General features: G+C 40.9%; 2 protein-coding genes across 2 annotated transcripts; both read left to right on the forward strand.

Annotated features, from left to right (window-relative positions):
• Window positions 1-3490: 3490 nt before the first annotated feature.
• Window positions 3491-8335, forward strand: syt15 (synaptotagmin XV). Its single transcript, XM_034108064.2, has 8 exons — window positions 3491-3580; window positions 3659-3851; window positions 4508-4659; window positions 5214-5506; window positions 6431-6598; window positions 7366-7474; window positions 7846-8028; window positions 8131-8335. Exons 1-8 carry the CDS (start codon window positions 3574-3576, stop codon window positions 8268-8270), a joined length of 1245 nt encoding a protein of 414 aa, XP_033963955.1. The 5' UTR covers window positions 3491-3573; the 3' UTR covers window positions 8271-8335.
• Window positions 8336-9350: 1015 nt separating this feature from the next.
• nat9 (N-acetyltransferase 9) lies at window positions 9351-13150 on the forward strand. Its single transcript, XM_034107655.2, has 6 exons — window positions 9351-9527; window positions 9978-10087; window positions 10287-10427; window positions 10584-10643; window positions 11391-11485; window positions 11572-13150. Exons 1-6 carry the CDS (start codon window positions 9451-9453, stop codon window positions 11719-11721), a joined length of 633 nt encoding a protein of 210 aa, XP_033963546.1. The 5' UTR covers window positions 9351-9450; the 3' UTR covers window positions 11722-13150.
• Window positions 13151-17161: the final 4011 nt, after the last annotated feature.

The raw sequence follows: 17161 nt of genomic DNA on the forward strand, positions 1-17161 counted from the left end.
TGAGCCTCCAGGACTGTACAGCTCTTCTATAATGCCATTGTCAAGGCATTCAGGATCTGTTGACGCACCTAACCCTGCTAGGCTAACAGATGATGGTATCGGGGATGGGAATATAAAAGAAAGCGAGTTATTCTCCAGGAAGCCCTCATCCTCCGTGTTAGTGGGCTGCAGGAGATTGGGGGAGTGGGATGGGGAGTGGGATGGCAAGGGTGATGTGGTCAGAGCACGCATTGGTGACTGAAGTGGGGATGGCGAGGGCGCATGTAGGTCTACCTGATGCTGTGGGCTCAGTGTAAGTGTTGAAGAAGAAGAAGTTAAGACATCTTCAGTTGCCTCTAGCGGCGACATGAATGGAGAGTAAGTGGTCATTTTGGAAAAGGGAGAGCAAGGGGTTTCCTGGGTTAGACTCGAAGGGCGTGAGGTCCCATCTTTCCACACAATTGTATCTGGAGTGCTGCTGCGACTGTGTGTGCTGGTGCTGCTCTCACTCCAGCGATGCATGTTAGCGATCCAGCGCTCGCTGAGGGCGGGGGGGCTTTTGTGCATGTCCGTGTTGGCGGAGTTGATGTGCTGCCACATGCGAGGGTGCAGCTTCTGCAGCGTCACAGAGTTCTGCTCAATGTGTGTGTTGGTGCTGGAGCTGCGTCTCAGGTCCATACCGATCCAGGCTGGGTCACGCATGTGCGGCGGTGCCGTCGCCATGACCACATCCATGGAGCTCTTGGAGAGGGATAAAATGCCCGCATGATCATCTCCGTCCTCTGACACCATAGCGTTCGCTCCACTGGAGTAGGAGACCGACTGACTGACTGAAGACCAGACCGGCTGGTAGTTTTCAGACACAGGGCGCCCGGGCCTCGCCATGGCAACACCACAAACCTGTGAATAAAGATATATCTTAGTGTTTAATTGATCTTTCTCCATAGACCTTCCATAACAAAAAGGTTTTTAAGGCATGCAGCTGCTGCGACTTGGACTTTTTCCTAATTGATTTGGGTTTATGGTAGCGGAGGTCTCTTTAGCTGTTTTCGAATAAATAGAAAGAGCTGGAGGAAAGTACATGAGGTTGAAGATGCTGGTTGTAGATGCATGTTACATGTTAAAACATTTTCCAGTTTGGGATCAATAAAGTACCTCTTATCTTTATCTTATGTTGTAGAAGCATGTTTTGACGAGGCTTATTGAGCCTAAGATATGATGACCTGATTCTTATTATGGCATACTCAGCTGTGATTGGCTAATAGGTGGATTTTGTTCCCGCTGAACAGAGTAAGGCTATCTTCCCTAAATGTTCCAGTCTGTATGCTAAACTAAGATAACTCCCTGGCTCATATGTCTCATACAGACATGGGGATCAAGAGTGGGATCAATCTTCCTATCTCTGCAAGAAAGCACATAACATATATATGTCAAAATGTCAAATGTAACTATTCCTTTAATCTTTAATAGCTTTCTGACTGAAACACACCCTGATCCCACTTAACACACACAAACACATGCACACAAACTACCATACACCCACAGGCACGACCAGATTAGCCTAATAGGATTACACAGTCCAGATTATTCGATCATTCAAACAAATGTAGTTTGATCGAAACAGATTAAAAGAGCAGGAGGGATGAAAAAAGACAGTGACAATGAAGAGACAATAATAAATTGCAATTATGTAATAACCGCTCCAATAGCATGTGTCCCCTTATTTACAGTTTCTGTTTATTTATGATTTAAAAATACACTTATACCAGCTCTTCATTCTCTCTCTTACTAAAACCAACACTTGTACTCTGTCTTATTTTGTAGAAACATATAAATCCATGTGGAGTTTAAAATAGCTGCCAAGTCCTCCTCTGTCCTAATGTGACTTCCCAGTGTTTCCAACACACCTGACAACTACTTGTAGTGTGTTCACACTGGAAAAATAAAAAGACAGTTAACCCACATATATAGTGCAGTATCAGAGAAATTACAACAAATATAATCTTACCTTTATGTTCACACCTTCTGTTCTGTTCCTCTGCCTTGCCACAGAGCAGGTTGTGCTAAATGGCGTCTTTCCTTCCTCCCGTCATTCCTCCCACTCTTTTTACAACTTTTCTAAGAATAACTATCTAATTTACAGCCAACTTCAAAGCTTTAAATATTCTCTCACAAATGGACTTCATGTGTAGTTGTCTGCGATGTAACAATGAGAATATCTCTATCTGAATGTGTACATATGTGTAGAGGAGAGAGGGCCATTACTCCACCTTTAGCTCTGAGGATTAGCTGTCATCGCATTAGCTGCCGTCCAATCTCTGAACAGATTGTGTGTGTGGGTGTGCTAATGAGCATTTGATTCTCAGTTAAGATCAGATCAGTGTTAAGAGCAGTCATGTTGCATGTATAATATTTGGTTATTAACATATGTACTGTATCAAATTCCATGGCAATCCATGAAATGTGATACAGGTTGTGACACAGTTAAAACTTAAAACCATAAACATTAACCTCATAGCGGTGCTCGAGAAAAAGTCAGTGGATAAAGATAAGAGTAGGATTTGTGGGTACTGTGGATGTCTGTCATTGCACTTCTTTAAATTCTTAATCAGATATTTCAGTTTGGTTGATAAAGTGTTGCACTCACTCCCTTGATGTTGCCAATGCCAGACAAAAACGGTGCTATTTTAGTAACTTAAAGTAATAACCTTTGATCTAAATAAATGTTGGTCAAGTTGCTGTTTCTTGTGGAATCAGGTAACACAACAGTTATTGAACCTGTGACCCAGTGGTGATAGTAGCCTACTGCAATATGTAAATATTTGCATTAATACAAACTTAAGCATCATTCTTTCAAGGAAAAGTTTCCAAAACGGAAAGAAATGTCCTGCTTCTGCAGCTATTACATTTAAAGCATTCAACTAGCGTTGCAGGTTTACCTTAATTATGAATTACAAATAATTATGAATTGTCACAGGAAATGAAAAGTGTTTGACAATGAGCTTGACACTGACTGCTATTAATCAACAAAGGGTCTACAACAAGATGTAACATCTTCCCTCTTCTCATGGTTTCTCACAGAATGATGGAAAAACTACAATTATTGCCAAACGTCTTATTTTTAAACTACAACAGTTTGTTTCGAAAAATGTAATATTTGTTGATGTAAAAATGGTGTACAAAATCAACCAGGACTGAAATCTTAAGGATGTTACTTTAATTTCAAACTCTGTACACCATGTCATGCATTCTGTATGTCTGTCATGTCATTTGTTATATTTGTAAAATTGATGGACTGATTAAGTTAATGAGAATAGGCCAAACGACTCCCAAGAAAATAAAAATGCATTAGAGAATCTAAAAAACAACAGCATAGTTTAAATGATTGGCTTTAATATGCACTTTTGGTAACTTGAAAATCCTAAATGAGTGGTATGGTCCTTTAAAGGGGTGCCCCCGTGTAGCCACAGATAACAGCGTGACATGGTGAGAACCATCCAGCTGTGTCATACTCTCTACACACTGCACACACTCTTCACTGCTAAACAAAAAGAGACTAACATTAACAACTAGTGCTTCAGCTTCAAAACAGTCATGGCAGGTAAGCTGTACACTGACTTAAAGATATACTCTAGAAAATACTCTCGCTCTTATGATCTTTGTGTATGTGGTTATTTAGACCAGGCGCTACTCGTGGCTGTTGGTCTGTCTGTGGGTCTCCTGCTGCTGCTGGGGCTGATGGTGTACTACCTGTGGAGGAGGAAGAAGAAGAAGAAGGGTCGGAGTCAATACGAGGAGCTGCTCTCTTCCGCGCCGTCAGTACCAGCATGCACTGCTCCGGTTATCCTCGTGTCTAAGGAGTCCTGGACCAGGTCAGTAAAAAACATGAAAGGAGCAAGAAGGGCGCTTGAATTGCAACAATTGTGGGGGAAAACATGTAGCATCTTAGACCCTGAAACCACTGCTTCTTAGAACACATATCTCAATGAGGTTCTTGAAAGTAAGGGACTTGCAGTCTTATTTGATTACAGTGCTTAGTTCAATATTCGTCAATTATGACATTCAGGTTCAACATGACCATTGCCAAGGATGCTCTGATCATAGAACCACGTCAAATCATATTAAACATCAGAAAGAAGTCTGAAAATAAATACAGAGTTCAGTTTTCTGTCCCTGAAATATTTTCAATAGCTTCAATGTCATTTGAACTAATACATTCAAATCAATGCAGAATTGTATTGCTATATTGGACATGTAGGAAACAATTCTTTTTTAAATAGTATTTTTGTGTAATTTCAATTTTATTTGAATATTTAAAGAAAAATCTGCATTTGTTTTTGTTGAAACTGTCTATTGTTTTCAGTAGCTTCCATATCATGTGACCTTGCAACTCAACATAAATGCAGCTTTGTTTCACTCAACTGGATATGTAGGACACAGCTCTTTGTGTAGGATCTAGTCCACTTTTTTACTTTTTTTGTGAATATTTGTATATTTGTGTGTTTGTTTGTGTGCGTGCCAATTAAAGGCCAAGTGAGATCCCTTTCACCTTGCCTCCTCGCTTCACGTCACAAAATCATGCTGATCCCAAAAATGAGGAGGAGAAAGAAGACGAAGAGGAGGAGATGAAGATGGAGACCCAGAGGCCACTGGCCCATCGTGGGTCACTCTCAGTAAGGAGTAAGTCTTTACTGCCTCTGCATTGTTGACACTGGTTGTGTATAGTACTTTTGAGTTTTGGTGTGAAATAAAGTCATTTTTAAATTAAATTCAGGTATAATACAGGGACTAACTAATGAGGCCTATTAAGAGAAAATGACTTTCTACATGACACATAACACATCACTGGATTGAAGGGGATATTGGATTGTGGGGTGGCATAAAGGTATTTCAATTCAATTCAAATAGCTTTATTAGAATAATTATGACCATACTGACATACAGGATTGCCAAAGCTTTATATAAGTGCGACATCTATACATAAGTATACATTTGAAATGTACTGTTAAGTTCATAAACATTTTGAAGAAATGCAAGAATAATATGTTTTCTTTACACGAAAAAAATATTTTAACATGAACTAAAAAATTCATTTAAAAATAAATAAATCAAATATTATTTTACTACCAAAGACTACAAAAAAATCATTTAATAAAAAACCAATATATAAGGAAACTAAACTATCTCTTTTATAAGTTATTTGGACCCAACACACTAACACGCGTCTCCATCAGTGTGGTACCCGGTGGGCACGGTGCTGGCCGGTCTCTACTCTTCCCCCCCTCTGAATGAGGTGGTGGCCCCTCCTCCAGGCATGGCCACCCGCCTCTGCTTCTCCGTGGAGTACCGGCACAGCACCGAGCAGCTCATGGTATCCTTGCTCCGCCTCGCCAACCTCCCTCCTCGTTTCCACGGCAACGTCACACTGGTTGAGATCCGGCTTCTCCCTGACGACCGGCGGCCCCGCCAGGCCAAGGCCCGAGGCACGGGGCCCGACCCCGAGTTCAACGACTGCTTCGTTTTCCAGGTGAAGGCATGGAAGGCTCACCGAATATTTGATGATTTGTTTCACAGACATAAATATCCCACTGTAGAAATATGAAGTACATGTGAAGATGTGGAACAAACATGATGGCTTTTATCAGGGCGGCCCTAGACTTATGGGGGCACTAAGCGAGCTTTGGCTTGGCCACCCCCGCGCGTTCCCACTACACACAACACGGAACCAACTTTTGTCTTATGATGTTAGCATAAGCACACATATTGTATAAATAACCATGTAAACACCGTGGACCTAACCTCCACTAGGGGGGTCCGGGGGCATGCTCCCCCGGGAAGATATATATATTTAAATATTGAAGTTAAAAGCATCAATCTGGTGCACTTTGAGAGCAAAATGAAGAGATCTATGGATACTAGGGGTGTAACGGTATCCGTATTCGTCCCGTACCGTCACGGTTCAGACGTCACGGTTCGGCACATGCAGTCACACGACGAATACGCCTTTTATTTTACGAGTGGGAAAAAAGTCTCCATATTTCCATTCAACTCTCTGGTTGGTCTGGTGTCTTGCCTCTGTTGCATTCACTGAACACGGGAAATTACAATACTGCCGTCCTCTCTAGTGTCATGATGAGGTTCAGGTAAAGCACGGCTAATGTATTATATTATTGACTCAATAATATAATACATGACTTTGAGAGTAGGCAATCTAGGCATATTAACACAATTAATTAAATATACTTATCACGGCGACGGTGTACTGAGATTTATTTATTTTTTGCTAGGGGGCCCCTTAGTGGCTGTGGGGCCCTAAGCGGCCGCTTATGTCGCTTAATGGGTCGGGCCGGCTCTGGCTTTTATAAATAAAACCCAGGAGAACATACAGAAGGTCAAATGTAAACACACAAAACCACCATTTCATTGTATGCTCTTATGTTTCCCTACACAGGTTTCAGGTGTGTGTGTGCCTCAGAGCACCCTGAGTGTGTGTGTGCTCAGTGTGGGTCAGGACGGAAAACGCCACGCGGTGGGCAGGGTGCTGTTTCCTCTAGAGGGGGAGCTCGCTGGGGCCGGCAGGGTGCTCTGGAGGGACCTGGAGACAGAGGACGACACACAGGTACCAGGATTTAACGTTTAGTCAAGTGCTGTACTTGAGAACAAGTTTAATATGCTTGTCTTTGAGTATTTCCATTGTATGTAACTTTATACTTCTTGCCAATTACATTTGACTGACAGCTTTAGTTACTTTTGAGATTACAATTTTTCATATCAGTCCACTGAAAACCATTTATATGTTGATGTGTTGAATTTGAATCTTTTGGATGAACTGAAGGAAAAGATGTTCCTTTAAAAGTTGAGAAAACTCTTCTTAGAAATCCCCTATTTTTCAAAATGCACTTCTTCATGTCTTTTATATATTAATATGTGTCCTCTCTGTGTTAAGAGATTAGGAAAGTTCCAGGAAAAAAGACCCCCTCTTTTTGTCCTGATCCATCTATATAAAAACCTGTCTGAAAATGAGCTGATCAGATTTTGGCCACGTTGTGATGTCACAATATTTCTTTGGTTGTGCAACCATTAGCCAATAACAAACCGATGGGATTATGGAATGCTACAATGATCTGTCTGGTGTTTCGAGCCAAACGCTTCACAGACATTAATCTTATATTTCTGAGACCTATAATATATTATTGAAAAATAGTATAATAGTGGACCTTTAAGCTTTAATAAACTTTGATGGAAAATGCTGGAGTTTTTCACGCTATGGTTTGAGTACTTTTAATGAACATATCTTCCACCCCTGCCAGGTAAACACATGAATAAATTGCTTACATGTGCACAAAATTGTTCCTGGAAGCTTATAATCCTTGTCCTCTCTGTCAGTGTTCAGAGCTGGGTGATGTGCAGATATCTCTCAGCTACAGTCCGTCTCTGCAGCGCCTCTCTGTGGTGGTTCCCAGGGCTCGAGGCCTGCAGCTGCTCACAGACGCAGGTACGATGGGTTTCATGTGAGGGAAAGATCATGGTTCTGACTCTGCAAACCAAACTCTATGGAAGCTCACAGTCATACAAGAGGAAAAAAGAAGACCGCCCCCCATTATAATGACAAATGTTCTCGAAATAATGACTTAGTTGCTCAGAATAATGACTCCTATTATTGAGTGATAATAAGTCAATACTTCACTTAAAATAAAGAAATCTATTCATTTTTAGATATTATGTTGATAGTAAGTCAACATATCAAAAGCACTCCTCATTTTTTTCTGATATTAAATCAGTCTTTTGAGATACTCAGTCATTATTTGGGGAATATCAGTAGTCTGAAGTCTGTCAATGGAGTCACATCGCCTGTGTGCTTCCTAGGTGTGTGTGTCCAGGTGAGTTTACAGATACACACTCAGGTGGTGAAGATGAAGCGCAGCTGTGTGGCGAATAGCGAAAACGACCCCTGTTTCGACCACAGGACGACGTTTAAACTGCGCTCGCAGCACCTGGACGAGGCCTGTCTGAGATTTGAGCTGCAGCAGCCGAACCCCGTCCGCTCAGGTGAAAGGGTTAACATTATGTGCATGCTACTGCTGCATTAGCTTCAGTATCAGGTCAGTATGTATTCACCCTGGCTCTGCTCCGTCTTTCTTGGTCCCACAGAGCCTCCGGCCCTGCTGGGAGTGCTGGTGTTGGGTCCCTTCATGTACGCCAAGGGCCCGCAGCTGCAGCACTGGATGGACATGGTCAACACACCGCAGGAGCCGGTCCAACTGTGGCACAAACTGAGAAGGGCCACTTAGTACACATATCATACACACATCATGTGTATATTTAGGATTGTCAAAATAAAATTGCCTAAGTTTAATAACGGAACAAGTTCTCTCGATTCCAATATTTTTGCAACTGCTGATTAAGAATCTTGCAACTTTACAGGACATGTAGGTGGATTAAAGCGACCAGTAGGAGCGACTATCTTGTCTTTTCTGTCATCCTTTGGGTTGATATTTTATAAACTGTACGATGACTTAATCAAAGTTATTTGTATTATTACTGTGCAGACAAAATAAGTTTAATTCTTTAAAACATCTGAACCAGATCTTTTTCTAAAGATATAAAGTTAGCTAAATCAATCAAATTCAGGTAAATTATGCTTGATACTTGAATAAGCTTTAAGAAAACAAGCAGCCTACATCACATCTTTTCAAAGGTTTTATTTTATTTTGTTACATAAAGTGTTGGCAGCACATTCCTTAAAACAGGAGCCTCAAATTGTTTCTAATAAGGGGAAATATGAAGGGTCTATTTTAAGTTTGTTATGCAAATACGTCTTTTTTTATCAACTTAGATTTGTTAGAACATTGTTTCAACTTGAATTAACTGAATGTATTTGAAAAGTGGCCTTATTAACAGATGAATACTAGCCTACTGTGTAATATATGTTATAGATATATATTTCAGAACTATAATATAAGCATGAATTTGCTTAGGGCCAATTCAAAATGGACAACCGGCCGCAGTTGTCCCCCAGGCCGTAGTTCATGCCGTAGTTGGCTGAGCTAAATGAATGAAAGCTGATGAAAAAGTTAACTCTTGTGGGCGGTGGTGGCGAAGTCGATAGGGACTTGGCTTGGCAACTTGGCTACCGAGGTGTCCCTGAGCAAGGCACCCTTCTCCACACTGCTCCCCGGGCGCCGTTCAAAATGGCAGCACACTGCTCCTAACACTAGGATGGGTCCAATGCAGAGAAACAATTTCCCCACGAGGGATTAATAACAGTCCATTTTATCTTATTTTAACTCGGTACTTCCGGATATCGTCCAGCAGGTGGCGACCTCCTCCAATGAATGAGTGTGCGCAGCCGCAGTTTTGGGTTTGAACCGGAAGTAAATGAGTCGCTGAAATCATGGGCCTGATGCGCTGATGCTGAGCTAAACGTTATTTTATCAGTCATATCGGTGGTTCATATCCTGTTATAACAACATGAAGATAAATGAAAACACGTTACTGGAGGGAAAACAAGTCGTGTTGGTTCCTTACAACGCAGAGCACGTGCCCAGGTATTACTAACAGATGCTGTCTCTGTTATCTTTATTATTACATTCAGTCTGTATCTTTTATTCTCATTTCTGCGCCTTTGTGTTTGCATTTTTCTCAGCTCATGTCTCCTTAGTGTTTCTATTATTACCTTTACATTTGGCCGTTTTTTCTTTTGTGTTAAATCAATTGCAGATGGTACATTTTCCTTTTAAGAGTCTGAAATGAAATTATTTAGTGTATGTGAAAGTAATTTACTTAAGTATTTCCCTATGCGATTTTACATTTCTACTACTACTATGTACTACACTTTGGAAATACTGTTACTCATTATATGACATGTTACGTTTAGACCATAATTATAAAATGTAAATTAATACATTATAATATTTACTGATGGACAAAGAGACTCAGCAGAATATCAAGTAATTCAAGTAAAGCCTTATTCTGCATGTTATGTCTGTCTGTTTCAGGTACCATGAGTGGATGAAGTCTCCTGAGCTGCAGCAGCTGACCGCCTCAGAGCCGCTCAACCTGGAGCAGGAGTACGAGATGCAGCAGAGCTGGAGGGAAGATGATGACAGTAAGGGGTCGTCTTCTTGCAGGGTGCACTCAGAAAACACTTTCATCCGTTAGAAATGCTGCAAAAAGCCGTATTTATGAGTTAACTTGAATCAAATATCATAACATTAGATCTTGAATTGATGCACATGTACTATTTCCACCTTTTGGTTAAAAGAAAACCGGTTTGAATTGAAATGTTTTCACTTAAATCTTTTCAGAGTGCACGTTCATCATCTTGGACAAGCAGCGGTGGGCAGACGGCAACGCAGGGGAGGAGCAGTGCATGGTGGGAGATGTCAACATCTTTCTGACGGACCCCACAGACCCGTCCCTGGCTGAGCTGGAGGTCATGGTAGCAGGTGAAGCCCGGCGTCTTATCTAAAAGCAAAGGCTTTCCAAACGCCTACAATCATGTTTTTTTTCATTCTAACCATTTCCCTCATTAATATCAACACTAAAAAAAAACGTTGTATTCTGAATTCTATGGTACTTATGAAGTTCTTTGGTTACAACAGAGCCAAGTCACAGAGGCAAGGGCATCGGGAAAGAGGTGACGCGCATGATGATGAGCTACGGTGAGCATCTTCTACAGTCTTTCATGGCGGGAAAATAAATAAACATGTGCTGTTACTTAAAGCTCAGAGACAGTGACAGGTTAAAGCCACTGTGTGCAATTAGAGGATTCCTTATTGGTATCCCCCCCATGGTAACGGTAACTAACTCTCAATCATTTACAAATATTGGAAAAAAAGAGAATTGATATACAATATATTTCCAATTCCCACGATTGTTACCAATACATTGTGGAAGAAATAGGTGCCCAACATGCTTTTGTATGTATCAAACTTCTTGCATTTTCATAACCTTGTGGAGTTTTGGGGTGATTTTTGAGAATAAAATACGCCTTTCAAAGTGTTAGATTGTCATGTTTCTTTGATTCTCAGGTAGTGTAATCTGCTACGACCATCATCACAGCTCCTGTCTTCACTGAAAATTAGATACAGTTAAACCACTTGCTACTGAATGATTAGGACAAAACAACATCTTGTATGAGGTTTATGAAAGCTTCACATTAACCTTCAAATGAATCGTCAGATTTTTTTTTTTTCTCCAGAAAAAGATCTGAACGATTTATAAAATGCAACATTCTCTTAACAATCCAACACACAGTGGCTTTGACATAGTTTGAGCTGGAAAGAAAACATTTCTGCTATAGCTTTCCGTCTATAATTCCTTCCTGACTCCCTTGAGACTTAATCCAGCATTTTGGAGTAAACTGCTTACAGATTGTGATTAACAGTTGTCATCTTGTCTTCCACCAGGAGTCACTAAACTCGGTGTCAAACAGTTTGAAGTGAAAATTGGTCTGGACAACCAAGTCAGCATCGCCATGTTCAAGAAACTCCACTTCCAGGAGGTAATGAAACCTTAAAGTCATTGTGTGTGATTGCTCCAGAATAATTGAGTAAGTGAATCCACCCATCGTCTTCCTGTCTGCCGCAGGTGTCGGTGTCTAAGGTGTTCAAGGAGATGACCCTGGAGATAAGGGTGGACGACTTGGTCCGGGCGAAGCTGCTGCACGACACGGCCCACATGAAGGAGAGAGACTACGGACAGACCTGCAGGAACAGACAGGAGCTGGTTTCCAAGTGAAGAGCTGAGCTGCCGTCACGTCCCACACAACACTTCCAGCTTCAAAGATTATCATTCTGAAATGTGGTGCGTGCTTGGACATTTACACACATCTGTAGAGACGAGAAGCACATTTGATAGTGAGGAGGTAATGGTTTTTTATGTTAGTATTTTATGTTGGGATGTATTACTAATATGTGACCCGCTCTATCGAAATCAGTCGGAAGTCGGAACGGCTCATTTCAAAATAAACGTGGATTTACGTAAAAAACTATTCTTTCGGGGGTTCGGGTGTTTTGTTTGATTTTAAACAAACAAAGTCTTGGCTTTCAGAATATGAAACTTTTATTTCCAAAATCACACGATAAATACATTTTTGAAGCTTGTAAAGGGACGAAGACAGCGCCGCCCCCCCTCCCTCCGGCTGAAATTATGAATGTAAGAGTATAGTAATCATAGATAACACGGCAGGGTCCGTTACAGTTTGTTTTCATCTGATTTCAATTAAACAAAGTCTTGGCTTTCAGAATATTAAACTTGTTTTGGAAAATTCAGATGATAAATACAACTTTGAAGCTTGTAACGGCATAATTACAAGCGGAGAACGGAGTAACTTAACGTCACAGCAGGCATAACAACAGCCGGTGTTTCTCACGAGTGTTTTCCCCGGGAAACAAACACAATACACACAAACGCAAAATTACACAAACACACACACACACGCATACACACACACTCGCGAGCTTCCCCTCCAAACGAAAATATCTTCCCTCCGTAGTATTTTGATCATTTGCTCCACTAATAATCAATCAGATCGATGGATTCCAGAGAAGAGGAAACTTTGAAGGCCTTTTTCTCAAAATGAGGACTCGGTGACAGTCATTATATAATGTGACATATTTCGCTTAATATTTGGAGTACAAAAACAATCCTGATATCATTGGAAAGCTAGGAATCTCCTCTTTCCAACAGTGTATACAACTCAAAATGTGTCTTCGGGTCAATGCGACTGATTTCGATGGAGCAGGTCACATATATTTCCCACCACTTCATTTCAGAGGGGAAAATTGTACTGTTTTCATCATATTTATCTGACAGCTGGGGTTACTAGTAACACAATGGTATGTTGACACAACAACATATCATTCCAAAACAAAGGCTGCTGCTAGAAGAAAAAAAACTGGCAATATTTTGTGTATTGCAGATCCATTTTTTAATCCAACATAAGTTACATTTCACGTATTTTAAAACATTGTTCAGGATCTCTGAAAACGTACTTCTCACTGTTTTCGCTCTCCCATTTTTTCTTATTATATCTTCACCTTATTTCATTTTCCATTTTAGACATTGAACTCTCCTCCTGTTTTTACTACTCTATTACTGATTTTTTCATGCATATGAGATGACATTTAACTGCAAAGACTTGAGTAAAACATCTGTAAAACTTTTACTTGTAGTGTTGTGTGTTTCTGTTTCGTGTTGCCCCTTTTTCCAAATGTATTCCACCTACGTAGACTAAATAAAATTAAAATAATATCACGTGTTACCAAGTGAGCTTTAATGGTGCGGGAGGTGAATTGTGTTACTTTTAACCGATCCAGACTGGCTGTTTCCTAGCCATAATCAGCAAGTTTGTGTTTTGAATCTAGATTAGTCATCCCTTTCCCTGAAACATTTGTGGGAGAGAGAGAAATAACATATCAATGATCATCCGGTGGTTTTTAGCGGAAGTTAATCATTTTATTAGGGTTGGTGTCCAATTAAATCTTCCACAATTGACAATACAAAACTTCTAAATGTAGCTTTTACAAAGCATTAAGGATCCTAACATCAGTGGATTTGGAATTACATACAAGCAGGGTTAGGAGTAAACATTTTAAGTGCATATTAAATTATGTGGTAAAGAGTGGCATTTTCCGGTGCACTACCAGTAAAGGCTTAATTGCAGTAAAACACATCTGTTGTACATTACTACAAACATATCTGTCTCTTCTTTCCCCTAATTGAAACATTAGTCTGCTATCTTACTCATCATTTTCTCGCTTTAAAACCGAAAGGCTGGTGGTGGGTAAGATCAATTTCCAACAGCAGGAGCTTTATTGAACAGCTTTTATATCACACTAATGACCCAGAGTGTGTATTGGAATAATAGAAGTCTGACTTTCAAACCTCAGTGTGTTTTTCCTCCTGTTTCAGTCACCAGTTTTAACGTTTTAGACATTCATGAACGTTTGGGATGTACGTTACAATGACCAGTAAACTAATCTGGGTACCACTTTACAACTACCCTTAAAAAGGATTCATAAAGGCTTTATTTTAGGTTATGAATTACATTGCATTTAGCTGACGCTTTTATCCAAAGCGACTTACAATAAGTGCATTCGACCAGGAAGATACAACCTTGAAGAAAACAGAATCATATAAGTACATCAGGTTTCATAGAGCCAAACATTTCAAGTTCTACTCAACTGGCTTTAGATAAGCCAGTCCTTTATTAGTATATAAGTGCTTTGTTAGCAATTATTTGTTAGAATTAGGTTGTAAACACTTTATTAATTATTAAGAACCATTTATAAACCAGTTCTAACATGTTTTCATACATCAACACAGGCTCACTATTTGGCAAGATGACTAAGCCTTATATTGGCTACTTAGCGAGAATCAACTCAGTGAACAACAGATACCAAGGATGCTGGCTGATGAAGAAGACGAAGTAAGCTAGGTAGCCTATATAAGGCTTAGTAGTACAGATAAATGTGGGCTCACTATTTGGCAAGCAACCGGTCACAGTCGCCCTGTTTATCTCATGTCTTATAAAAGCTCATTAATGATTTATAAAGTGTTCTCAACCTAATTAATAAATGAATTACAAACTATTGGTAAACCCTTTATAAGGGTAGTCTTATTGTAAAGTGGTACCCTAATCTCAGTATCACAATATGAAAGTAATGTAGCCTGATTACATTACTTTGGGATTAAATGATTAATCAAATGCAATGCCAAGAAGTAAAATCCAATCCAATCCATTTTATTTCTATAGCACATTTAAAAACAACAGAGTTGAACAAAGTGCTGTACATCAACAACTGTATAAAAACATAGCATAAATACATAAAAACAGACAGGACATGAAACAAATGTAAAACACGAGACAATGAAACCAGATCAGAAGCCACCGACTGAAAAACTCTCCTACATGAAAAAACAATACAAAACACTAGTAAGATAAAAACCCAAATTTAAAAGCACCAGTGTCACCTGGCCTGTAAAAGCCAGGGAAAAGAAGTGGGTTTTTAAACGAGATTTAAAAACAGGCAGAGTTGGAGCAAGTCTAACCTGGAGGTTAAAAAAGACAAAATACATTCAAAAAATGGTTTTAACTTAAGTGAACTATGTATGAAAACAGAACAATGTGAAAACCTGCCTGCATTCATCCAGTAGCCCATAGAGCAGAAACATGTTGTACAGTTTACAGTCATGTTGTTCTATATCGAAAAGCGAGGCAAAGTGACGTCATCCCCATTCAAAGTCAATGGGCAGAGAAGCGGTGGAAGATTTGTTTAAAGCTGCTGTGTGGACGTACAATAGAAGCGCTAGCCAATCAAACCGCGTGTAAGCAGGGAGAACCAGACCAGTTAATTTCCTCATATTCCAAACGAGAAATTACGGTAGCAAATCACCCGGTTCTTTACGACCAGAACTGTTAACGGGATACAAACCGGAGGAACCAGGCATGGAGGGAGGTGGCAGAGACAGTGGGTGAAACTGGTAGGTTTTTGCCTGTTTGGGGAGTTTATATATATATATATATATTGCTCGCATAAAATCCCCGGGGTTTTTTGCTTTGTATGTCGGGGGCGGGAGATTCATGTGATTGGTTGTTGGTCGCGTTGCTCGCAAAAAATCCCCAAGCTTTCAGACACGCCCAGCTCCAACATTTTCAAGATTTTTGAAAAGCTGCTGTGTGGACGTACCGTAAGGCTATCGCTATTGGGTGTGTGCAGCACTGACAGACTTATTCCACGCCCACCTATGACGTTGGCCCCACCTCCGGGCTCACTTCCGTATAAATAGGAAGTAGGCCCTACAATCCACTCCTACTTTTCTTCAGCACTCCGTTGCAGAAGCATTGACAGGCAAAACAAGTTATTTTAAGAGCTACTTACTAAAAGTAAGTGTCAACCCGACATATGAGTTACGACCGGAGCTCACGGTGTGAGTTTTGCCGGGGATTAGAGCATGCAAACGCGGCTCTCACTCCCCAGGTGTCGTGCACTCATTGTGTCCGTCTCCCTCTGGCCCACAGACAGTGGAGAGCGGACGCTCTCGCTGCTGTGGCCGAGGATGATTGGCTAGTCCAGGAGTTTTACTCTGTGGACCAAGCCACAGATTACCACCTTCTCTGCTCTGCTGTGCTGCTGTAGCTGAGGCCTGGTTCCACCTGCTCTGCTCTGCTGTGCTGTTGTAGCTGAGGCCTGGTTCCACCTGCTCTGCTCTGCTGTGCTGCTGTAGCTGAGGCCTGGTTCCACCTTCTCTGCTCTGCTGTGCTGCTGTAGCTGAGGCCTGGTTCCACCTGCTCTGCTCTGCTGTGCTGCTGTAGCTGAGGCCTGGTTCCACCTTGCTCCGGGAACAGCGTGGATACTGTTGTGCTAGACTGGGAGAATGGCGGGTGTCGTGTTTCTGCTTTGCCTTTTCTTGGCTGTGCTGGACAAGGAGAAGATCGCTAGTCGTCCTGAAAAATCTACTGGATTCGGGTATGTTCTGCCGCCCGCAGTGGACATCCCCTGTACAGTTTCGGAGGTGTTGCACAAACAATTGCTGGTTGCACTGTCGCGGACATTCATTTCGGAAAATGTTTGTCTTTCTCACATGCCTGCCACGATGGTTCTTCAGAATTGTTTTTTAAACTCTAATCTCACTTTCACGAAGTTTGCTGGTGACTCTAGAACAGCTGACAATGTATGTGTGTTGATTAAGAGGAAAAGGTGCTTGGTATTTTTATTGTTGTTACTATCAGGAAATGTACAGCCAAATCCAGGTCCACCGAGCAGTATTAGTCAAATAGCTACTCCTGCTGATTTTATATCTAGATCTGGGCTAGGTTTAATTCATTTAAATGTGCGTAGTCTGTTACCTAAATTAGATTTTGTCCGTATTTGGGCGAGTTCTACTGATGCTGATGTCATTGTCTTATCAGAAACGTGGCTAGATAAATCCATTTTGGCCTCTGACATTTACATAAATGGTTACAGTGTATATCGTACTGACCGCCCTAAAAAAGGTGGTGGCGTTGCCATTTATGTGAAAAGTACGTTTTGTGTAACTAATATGGTTTCCAAATCTGTTGGTAAACAGCTAGAATTTTTAGCCGTGAATATTGAGGTAACAAAGGGTCAACAGCTCATGGTGGTGGGCTGCTACAGGGCCCCTTCGGCTGTCAAGGACTCTTTATCGTCATTGG

Source organism: Pseudochaenichthys georgianus, chromosome 19 (genome assembly GCF_902827115.2).
Source record: "Pseudochaenichthys georgianus chromosome 19, fPseGeo1.2, whole genome shotgun sequence".
In the NCBI taxonomy this organism is placed as follows: Eukaryota; Metazoa; Chordata; class Actinopteri; order Perciformes; family Channichthyidae; genus Pseudochaenichthys; species Pseudochaenichthys georgianus.